The sequence below is a fragment of the Symphodus melops genome (genome assembly GCF_947650265.1).
Source record: "Symphodus melops genome assembly, chromosome: 21".
NCBI lineage: Eukaryota > Metazoa > Chordata > Actinopteri > Labriformes > Labridae > Symphodus > Symphodus melops.
The window spans coordinates 9,276,075-9,286,914 of NC_136711.1; the positions used below are offsets into that span (position 1 = coordinate 9,276,075).

At 40.7% G+C, this 10,840-nt stretch overlaps 2 protein-coding genes across 2 annotated transcripts in view; one reads left to right on the top strand and one right to left on the bottom strand.

Moving 5' to 3' along the window:
- Nucleotides 1-10,800, bottom strand: part of rhbdl1 (rhomboid, veinlet-like 1) — a 50,539-nt gene extending 39,739 nt beyond the window's left edge. Inside the window, exons 1-3 of the mRNA XM_079334133.1 lie at nucleotides 10,340-10,800; nucleotides 10,165-10,243; nucleotides 2,169-2,287 (exon numbers count right to left, since the gene is read on the bottom strand). The gene's annotated coding sequence lies outside the window, so the exon portion shown is untranslated. The remainder of the gene's footprint in view (nucleotides 1-2,168; nucleotides 2,288-10,164; nucleotides 10,244-10,339) is intronic.
- Nucleotides 8,010-9,393, top strand: h1-0 (H1.0 linker histone). The gene has a single exon (XM_079334135.1). The coding sequence runs from the start codon at nucleotides 8,297-8,299 to the stop codon at nucleotides 8,885-8,887; it is 591 nt and encodes a 196-aa protein (XP_079190261.1). The 5' UTR covers nucleotides 8,010-8,296; the 3' UTR covers nucleotides 8,888-9,393.
- Nucleotides 10,801-10,840: the final 40 nt, after the last annotated feature.

Here is a 10,840-nt window from a genome sequence, read left to right on the forward strand (position 1 = left end):
CCAGCTTGGCACAAGCTCCGCTGAGAGTCACGCCGGTATCATTGTTTCCATTACAGCACCACCAAGGGACATTATCCAGAAGACTGACAGAGAGAGATAAGCCTGTGGTGAAATACGTTCTCTGCTGCCTGAAGCGTTCCCAGCTGAATGGTCTCTCTTGAGCCTGACTAAACCCTTCATGTTCTCTTCACCCCTGGTGGGTGGATGCAGACGGCGGGGCGAACCCAGGCGGCCCGCTTCCTCTTTATAACAAGACCTGAGAGTAGCAGAGACAAAACTGTGGCGTAGCCTGTGTGAGAGAATAACAAGGGCTTTCAGAGGGGAAGAAAGGCGCATTAATTAGAGCGCCAGTCTGCGCTCTTCCTCGCCAGCTTAATGACCTGGAGGTCCATAAGGCAAGTGTTTATTTATGGGTGTCTGTCGGGGGATAGTTGTGTTTCTGTCAGAGAAAAGGCTGGTAAGAAGGGGCTGTAAATGTGAAAAAGGTCTGAATTTAAGATGTCTTAATACCACACAGGTTCTGCCAGGATTTAAAATTAGAAGTCCATACATCCTTGCACAACACGTACTGTGCGATTATGAAAACTGTAGGGATTTCTCTATGTGCGTCAAACCTCCTGCAGTCTTTAGACTCATTGAACTAACTACTTGAGTTCAGACCTCTTCAGTTGCTCTGTTTGCAAGATGAACTTTTTGCAAGTCATTTTCAGCACTGAAAACATTTAGCACATGGCTGCAACATCACAACATCTGGAAATAATAAAAACAGCAGCGCTCAAATCTGCTTCACTGTAAATTCCTTCAGCAAGAACTCTTGCAACCTCCTATGACTTGAACAAATCTAAATATCTACAGTAGATTTCTTTATTTTCCAGCATCTAATTTCTCATTGTTTCCTTTCTAACTCCCTTTCTTAACCTAAAATATATTGAATAGGTTAAAATAAATGTCCATATCATTACTGAATATGGTTGTCAAAAATATGCATCTCTGATTCTTTTTTGATAATAAATGCTTTAAAGTGATACAGTCTCTGTCATTGTAATAATCAACTATCATACAGTAGTAAAGCTTTAAAAACTTCATGTCTTCAGTCGTCATTTTACCAAAACGTTGCGGTGAGATGAAAGACACAGAGCACTTCCTAAATTGCAATAACACATCGGCAACATTTTGATATGAGTTTTTTTTTAACCATTAGCAAAAGAGAGAGAGAGAGAGAGAGTGCATTGTCCAAATTGCACAAATGTGAAACGTTGCTGACGTATTTGTGCAATTAGGACAATTTTTTAAAAGATAACCAACATACTGCAAGTAAGGCAGATAATCTGGTATTCCAAAATAAGAGCTGCTTCTTAAGATAAACAACTTTTCGTACAGGTATTCCTGAAGATCAGAGTGTGAATACTTTTACCATCTTTTGTTTCTGTGCTTTGTGCAGTTTTGATTCTGAGGAGTCTGCAAGTTAACGAAACCTACATTTGTGTGGGTCATGCTAACATGAAGCTGTGTAGTAGTCAGCAAGATTAATTTGTATTAAATAAAACATTGATATGCTACCCATGTGATCATCTGTTGATTTGCTTTTGTCTTGTATGTTGTTTGTTTGTTTGCTCGTCAGACATGCCTTTACTGGCCTGATGCCTTTCAATAAAACATATTTTAATCAACATTTTGTTACTGATGGCTTGTTGTGACAGTGTATTATTTTTTCCTTTCCTCCTCATGGTGTGTTCCAGTTGAACTGGAAGGTCAGAAATTCAGATTTCACAATCGGAAGGATCCTCTAGAACGCCCCCTGAAGTCATTTTTTCTTCTCTCTCTCTTAGCAATGTGAATTCGATCAGGCGTGTCAAGTACTGGATACTTCTAGAAAGGCTGGATTGGAAGGAGCTCACACGAGGAGAGCCCTTTTATTTGATTTTATTTGCGTGTTGCTTATTCCTTTATCTTTTTGTGAAAATGTAGTTTTCAGTCATTCAGTATTTGTGGTTTGTTTGTGAGTTTCGTCATGTTTTTTTTAGTTTGGGGTGGAGTCTGATGGCTGATGGATGAGTCTGTAGTCTTGCTGGCCTAAATGTTTATCTCTTATCTCTGAAGTGTCCACTACATGTGGCTGCTACTGCTTTGTTTTTGTTTTAACACATTTTAGCAAAACCACAAATTACCTCTGGTTGTCAAGGTGGCAGACCGACACACTTTTGCTCCCCGATGCTTCTGTGCGGACTGAGGGTAAGATGAAGCACTGTCCGCAGTATACTTGGAAATACTCCTGACAAATACCTGTCTGAAAAAACAACAACAATTCAGAGTTACAAGAAAGGACATGATGGGTGTCTAACGTTTAACAGAAGTTAAAATGAAACATAATCCACTAGACCTGAAAACATGATGGTGAGTTGAAGGGTTAGTATTGCTCATAAATCTGCTGGTAAGTCTGTAAAATACTATTAACAGCAGGTTTTTAATGTGCAGGATCAGCTTATTAGCGTTGATCTGCTGCCCTTTTTGCTCACGTTATCTTTTCTAAATTTAGCAGACTATTGCTCTTTGGATTTCAGGAAGCTGTTAGACTAAACCAATCAAGGAAATGAAAAAGATTTCTTTTCACATTTGAACTGCTGCATGTGAGGCAGTTTTGATTGTGCAATAGAGGGAATCACCCGCACAGTTATAAAAAAATTAATTTAAAAAAAGGCAGCAGAAAAAATATGAATCAGGTCACTGAATGACACAGTTTTAGCCCATTCTGCTCTACTTAGAGGGCTCTCGTGGGGGCATAAAACGGATGAGTGTAAGAGGAAGGAGGTTGGAAAGGGGAGAATTAAGAAAGTAAAAAAAAACGCAAAGGAAAAAAATAAAGGATGTGTTAGAATTTCTATAAACAAGGGGGAGCCCCATCACTGCATTGTTTTCATACCTCAAACAAGGTCTGCCATCAGAACATCAGTAGCTATTTTTGACATTTTGTTGTTACACTACCGGGTCTAGTTGAGTTACGCTAAGGCTGGCTGAGAGCCGCTTCCAGTGATGGGCTTTCTGAGTCTCAGCAGTGAGGTTAAATGAGGTAAGGAGAGACCTCTGGTGTCTAAACCTGCACTTGCATCCTGGACTGAGGACAACCATTTTGGCAGGCTTCCATATAAACAAAGCACAGAGTATGTAAGGAGCGCAGACAAACTAGATCAAACGTCTCACCTGGGTGAACCTGGAATAATCACTCCTGAACTCTCAGTGAAACTTTACAGAACATGCCAGCAGCATAACAATCAATTGTAACCCATAAATATTTTGTACACTTTAATTACATTCTTAAATAGTGCAAACACAATTATGTGACAGAGTCTCACATCCTGAGTTAATTCAGCGATGCTAATTCCATATAAGCCCAGTCTAAAATGACATAGATAACAAACAGCATGGCTAATGACTTTAGAGACTGTAAGACTTTCAGCTGCTACTGCCCTCTGTTGGTAAAACCAGCTCAATGGTAATGTAAGACAATCAGAATATCAAATACTACAGTCTGTGTTTTGTGTTACAAGAATATTGACTACATTGATCATTGTTTAGTCTTTTAAATGTATAGTTATGACAGCACAGTAAAACACTGGCTGTTAATGAAAAGGTTATTTCAAGCACGGCCAATCAGATAATCATTATTTTTTTTAAATATGTGTCAATCCCACAGAGTTGTAGATATCAGTAACGACTGTGGTTCAGTGGCAGACTGTAGCAGCAGCTTGTGTTACTCAAGTACTCTACCTAAGACTCCATGTATTAAGGGATCAAAGGTTAAAGTCAGGATTAGGGCTAAATGTGGCATTCTTGAACAGCTATATGTTCAATCAGATGTGATAGCTTGTGGTCATTCCGTCCCATGTGTAACCTCACAGTTACAACCTGGGAAATGAAGTGAAACTGCTCTACATTACAGATGAACAAGGTGACTAAAATGCCCCGTCATCTTGCAGTATTCAAGAGACAATGGTTCACAAAAGCCTCTACTGGAATCATCTCTGCTGCTTTGACTGACAGCACACAGGTGCTCTGACACGCAGCGTCCAATGAGGAGCCTGTTATGTGAGAGGTTGTTTGACAGCTGACATCGTGGAAATAGTTACCTGCTCTACTTACTGAGATGAGTTTGTTTTTGGAGGGGGTATGGTAAGTCATTCACAAAGAGCGCCTTGCGGCGGGCCAAAGTGACAGAGCCTCAGTTGGCTCAGTTGTATGGGAGTGAGCACACCACTTGGCCACTGACACCTGCTAACACATCCAAGTGTTGTAACAACTGTCAAAACCCGAACAGGCGCAAACACTACCTCTAAAGAGCACATTCAAGGCCCAGCTGGCCCCAGGACAAGAGTATTAAAACTGTTACTGTGTAGACTGCTAGCTCTCACTTTCCCCTATCACAACACGGCATGCTGTCACTTTAGAGCAGGTCTAATCACCAAGAAATAAACGGTTTTATCTGTGGCCACGTAATGAGCATTTAAAGAAAGAGGAACTGAAATGTTAAAAACTATTTCTATACTATTAATGGTTACGCATAAGAATAACTGATCAAAGTTAAATATTTATATATATTACTATATTTTCAGAAATGTCATTTCATAAACCAATCTTTACCACAATGCCTGCATGTATCTTTTATATGTTGTACCCTGAGCACTACACTGTAGTTGAGCTAATGCTACACCAATGTTGTTGGCCTAACTGCAGAACTGTGTATCCGGATTAAAACAGGTTGTGTATATTCCATAACAACACTGTTAGAGATCCTCCATGAACTGGAATATTTGGAATAAATGAAAGAAGAAGAAAACACCCTAACCCTCACTTCCCTTCAGGTCATTCAGGAGGTTATCATGATTTACAACTACACTAATGCGTAAAGTTTAATAGGATTATTGGTAGAAAATCTTTTTTTGTCTAGAAGTTAAATCCGAATTGATTTTTTTCAGTGTCATTGCATAGTGTGTCATTAGACAGTAATTTATAAATATTATATGCAAAAGAAAGCAACACAAAAGGTTAAATTTGTCATACCTCATTGTGCAATTTGACCTTATCTGACCTCACAAAGCAACTCAGGATGCTGGTTTCTTGGAGTCCTGCTTTTAACAGAGAACAGTACGATCATGGTTTGATAGTTCTGGACCTTTTGACAACTGTTTCACAGCCCTGATCAAGTGTAATGTGGGTGATGGTACCCAGAATGCTTTAGTTCAGAGGCAGGACCGTACTTGAGAGGTTTTAAAGCGGCTAAAATTACAAACGGGCATCAGATAAATTTAGAGACGCAACACAAAAATACGTCTGACACGATGGTGTAGTATGTAGTTATGGGAGAGTGCTGGGTTATAAGCATTACATAAATTCAATAAAATTCCACCTCAGACATGAGCGAAGAGACAACTATGAATGTTAGATTGTTGTTGATTTCAGCATGTTGGCAGAAGACCAGCTGTTTATGTTCCAAGACTGTCATGAGGAGTTACCCATACAGGCCTCCAAGAACAGTTTATGTTTCCATTTTGGCACATTATTTTGTTAAGCTAAACATTAGATCTTACTGAAAATCTGATAATGACACCATTGAATAGATTAGACCAACTGTCTAATTCATATCTAATTAATTTAATAATTCAAAATCTACTATTTAGCCTACTAAAATGTGAGGCATTGAAAAAAATGATTACGCTTGGGCTACTGGAAATAGTTCAAGGTTTTCAGATTTTATGACTGACAAAATATAAATGTGATTATTATTATCTTATCTTTTGACACCAATCCTTAAATGATAAACACACCAGGGTATAATGATCATTGGATGGCTATAAATGATAACTTGTTATCAGAGACATGATAAAATATCCAGGCCATGAGATAGCAGGTCATTATACCAACAATGACTTTGAAATTGTTTCTGTGACGGCGCTGGGGAGGTCGAGTGAGGAGGACGAACCTCCGTCGGCGAATTAAGGGAGTGGTCTAACCGGAGAGAGGTCTGTGTATGGCTGATTTTCACCAACGCTGCCAAAACTGAGCGCACGAGGCCACAGACAAAAACACACCAGTCAGGACAATTGGTGACGAAAAATGTTTTATTTTTTATTAAGCTAATAAAAAAAAACATTTTTTTGATACATTTATGGACGAAACATTTAAATTTAAATCTCAAAGTTAATCGTTGTATGATGTGCTCTTTTGAGGGTTACCCAACAATCAGAACGTTTATATTATCAGAAATATAAATGTGCATTTAACATTAAAAATATAGCCTACAATGTAGTCAAATTATGCCCCTCCCTCCTTTAATCATTTAACCACGCCAACGTTGCCATTCACTCTCTCACTCCCTCCCTCACTCTGTCATCTCTTTACTCCCCCTCCCTCTTGTGCACGTGCGCTTTATAGTACAACTCATCCCTTCATCTCCCCCCTCCCTCTCCAGTCCAGCTCTCACTCACTCTTTCACTCTACCCCTCCCTCACTCCTTCCTCGTATTCACTCGTTCAGTCCTTCCGCGCTCCATAACCCACTAATTCACCTACACGAAATCTCTCCCACACACACACACACGCGCACATACGCGCACACACTCATCCTCAACTCACTGTGTGAGGACACAGGTGGAGACAGAGGACAGAGGGGCTAATATTCCCTTTAACCAAATTTAAATCATTTTCTCGGTCTGCATTAATCTTTGGTACAATTAACTAAAAATACTGGCCTGAAATTAATATATTTTATTATGTTTGGCAAACAGCTGACACATGATAGCTTTAAAATGAGCAGTATCCCATCAGTGAATATGTTGGGGACCACCTTTCTTACAAAGTTCACGCCTGTCCAGTGTTCTTCCCCCTGGGTGTGAAGGGAATGAGGACAGTGATTTGCTTATTATGCAAAAAATAGTGCCAAATAAGTGCGATAAGCTTGCCATAAAAGTCGGGGGAAAGCCCTGCTACAGTGTCTGTGACTTTCATATATAGGAATCAAAATGGCGTTGCAGGGAGGGACAACAGACCTGACAATAAAATAAGAAATAATGCAGGAGGAGTAGTGCAAACTTAGTTATTATGGAGGTTGCTGTTTTTTCTAGATGGGCAACACTGGACCCTTACAGTCCTGAGGAAAGTCAAAATGTCAAAGCTGTTATTGACTGAGCTGTGATGCGCCAGTGCCTGAACAATAGAAAGCCATCACTGCGCCCTATGCAGGACTCTGGTTTCAGCTCAAACCCCCCCCCATGCAGCTGGACTCACAGCTGGACACACAACAAACACCTAGATCTCTATCCGAACCACGGTGATCCATATTTTGAGCCGTAATCAGAATCCCTGTTCTTTGGAGGTGTTGGCAACTTTCCTGACAATGGAGCGCAAGTGGCGACTGCCATAGTGACACTTATAAGCAATTCGGTCCAAAAAGAAGTAAACACAGCAAACCTAACCACCGAATTATAACATCGATAAATCCATATTATCGTCCCGAGTGTCACCTGTGACTTATATATCTTGACAATACATTTATACGTGGTTTAACACTAAATAATCTCATCCACGTCATTCAAAGTCAATGGCCGGACTGTGTTAGTTGAGAAAATGTATCGATGTATTAAAAGCAAAAACAGATATCTACACCCACGGAACAGCGTTCATCCGTTCATGCATAGATTAGATTTGGTTCTACGTGGGGTGATTTTGTCACAGGGTCCGTCTGTTTGGGTCAATTTAATGCGAAATGTGCAAAATTGTTCACAGCACGCGCTACTTCCAGTAGGTTTTCCGGGAATAAAAGTTGTTCGGCTGCGCGGATGGAGACAAACAAGTGCGTCTATGTGAAGCCCAATGTCTCTACTATCAGCCCATCATCATTTGTTAACCAGTTCTGCTCTGCAGTGCTTATATTTGTCAGAAGTTGGAGGAGGAAGAAACACAAACGGGACAGCGCCAGTTCCATGGAGTCCGTTAGATCAGCTGCTGGCAGTTGGTATCCTCAATCACGTCCGCAGATAGGCTTCATAGCTTCACCGGAGCGCCTGTGGAATAACACACTTAAGAGATCCGGCAAAGTGACACGCTTTCTGTCTGGACAACAACAGCATTTTTTTAAACCACAAAAGCAGAAAGCGTGGGTTTACCTTTCGAAGGGTAAAGCTTTATTTGTCGTGCTATCTTAATATTTCGCTTTCCCGACACTCCTCTGCACCAGCGGATTCTGGTGCTCTTACACCACCTAGACTTTTTTTTTCTCCGCATAACTTATTGTTTGAAAGGTGACCATGGCAGAGACATCGGCAACTCCAGCCAAAGCTAAAAAGGCAGCAAAGCCGAAGAAACCTGCTTCACATCCCAAGTACTCGGAGATGATTAAAGCTGCGATTGTTCATGATGGGGGCCGGGGCGGAGCGTCCCGTCAGTCCATTCAGAAGTACGTGAGGAAGAACTACAAGGTGGGCGACAACGTCGATGTGCAGATCAAACTAGCCCTAAAGAGGCTGGTGGCAGGCGGGATGCTTCGTCACACCAAAGGCATCGGTGCGTCCGGATCCTTCAGGTTGGCCAAACCAGAGGACTCCAAGAAACCAGCCAAGGTGGTGGCAGCAGCAGCCAAACCAAAGAAGGTTTCGAAGGCAGCCAAACCCAAGAAGGTGTCTAAGCCTAAGAAGGCGACAAAGACGCCCGAAAAACCCAAGAAGGCAGCTGCAAAGAAAGTGAAAAAGGTCACGAGGAAGGCGACACCAGTGAAGTCAAAAAAAGCACCAGCAAAGAAAGCAAAGGCACCTAAGCCAAAGCCAAAACCAACAAAGAAGGTAGCCAAGGCCAAGGCAAAGCCGGCCAAGAAGGCAGCCAAATCAGCAAAAAAGAAGTAAAAGGACAATATCAGAAAGTCATTGTAAATACTTATGGAAATTGTTTCGTATATGTATTATTTTTGTAAGGTCTAATGCAAACTTGCTGATTTTACCAAGTTGTTTCTTCATTGCACTATTGCCTATAGATGCTAGAGATTCTTGTGGGTTTTATTTGGCGTTAATAATGCTGTTCATTTCATTCTGATCCTTGTTCTGATACATGTTGGCTGAGAGGACAAATGTATATACAGTACAACTTATGAATAGTAAGTGTTAATGCACAGGGTCATACTGAAACTACAAGTGTGTCCATGGTGAGCATTGTGGAGCCTTTATGATGTACAGCCCGTGGACAGTGGACGTCAGCAAGATTTTCCCAAAGGCTCTATAGTTGTCATTCAAGCTCTATTCTGTATATTTTCTCATGTTCATACAACTCATAATATGAAGGAAAAACACCATTGTGTTCGTTCACTTTAAAGGACTGTTTATACAGATATTCAATAAACCATTGTCTTCTTCTACTAACTGTTGCCCTGAACTCATTACGCGCATTTTACGCGTAGACGAAATAATTCGTTCACAATGACTTACGCAAGCGTGAAGTATCTATCATAAAGGCATTTTAAGCTGTTTCATCCTGTCTGTGTGTGTCTGTGTATATATATATATATATATATATATATATATATATATATATATATATATATCAAACATGTTTATCTGTTTAGAAGGTTGAACAAAACTGCTTTTGTGCGCCAAGACGTTGGAAGCCAAACCCCCAGAAGCTCTGATGAGAAGGATGGCTTACTGTTGTAGAGATGCTAAACTAAATGGGTGGACATGAAACATAATTTAGGCTTACAACAAATTATTGAACCACGAGTTAGATAATGAAATGGGCACAACAAAAGTCATCAGGTTGTTACATGAAGGCTATTGATAAAGGCCTGCTAAATAACGGAGGGCCCTTCATATCAGTTGTCTGTTTTTACGGCAGACAATGAAGGCGTATACGACTCCTCATGTTAAAGATAAAATACTTTTGAAATGTGTGAAACACAATAAAGGTAACTGCACTGAGTACAAACCTCCAGAAAAGAAAAGACATTTCAGTTTGCCACCAAAACAAATCAAATGTTATCACTCAGAAGGTAATGTTCATTATTTGAAGTCTTCGTTTTCAACTGATGTGCAATAAGAAATTAAACTCAAAATCCCAACATTCACTTTACTCAGAGTGGCAAGGTGGCTGCTTTGCGGACACACCCAGTGGTCACTGTCCTGGCTCTCACCTCATAGACGACACTGCCATCTAGTGGTGTTGAGTAGAAACTCCTCATCAGTAATATATTGAGGGGAGACGGCAGCGGACTGGCTGAAAAAAACGAGTCAAGATTAACAACAAATCATCCTTTACATATTATTATAAATTATATTCAAAGAAAATGGTGGCATCATGAAACTCACCTTGTAAAACAACTTTAAGCTTGATGAGGAAAGCGAAGCTCCCAGACTCACCACTGCAGGCGCTTGACATTTTTAGATGCTGGGTAGTAAAAGGAGGGTAGTAAAATTGATATTGCTTTAACTCAATCAAACATGAGCTTTGACAGCAGTGTTAAATGTTAACTTTGCAACCTAATAGTTATGGTATCAGGTGCATAATTTACCCAACAGAAAGGCATTTACAAGTGGTGCTGACATCATTTAGAGCAGGGGTGTCAAACTCCAGTCCTGGAGGGCCGGCTTCCTCAGACTGTTAGATGTCTCCCTGCTCGGACGCAGCTGAATCCAATGAGTGACTCGTTATCAGGCTTCTGCAGAGCTTGATGACAACACATTGGTTTAAAGCAGGCGTGTTAGAGCAGGGAGACATCTAAAAGTCTGAGGAAGCCGGCCCTCCAGGACTGGAGTTTGACACCTGTGATTTAGAGGCACAAAATGTGAGGTCAGGTCTCTGTACACCAT

Excerpts from the sequence above, each read along its gene's own strand:
- h1-0 (XM_079334135.1), top strand. The coding sequence starts at position 8,297 with ATGGCAGAGACATCGGCAACTCCAGCCAAAGCTAAAAAGGCAGCAAAG.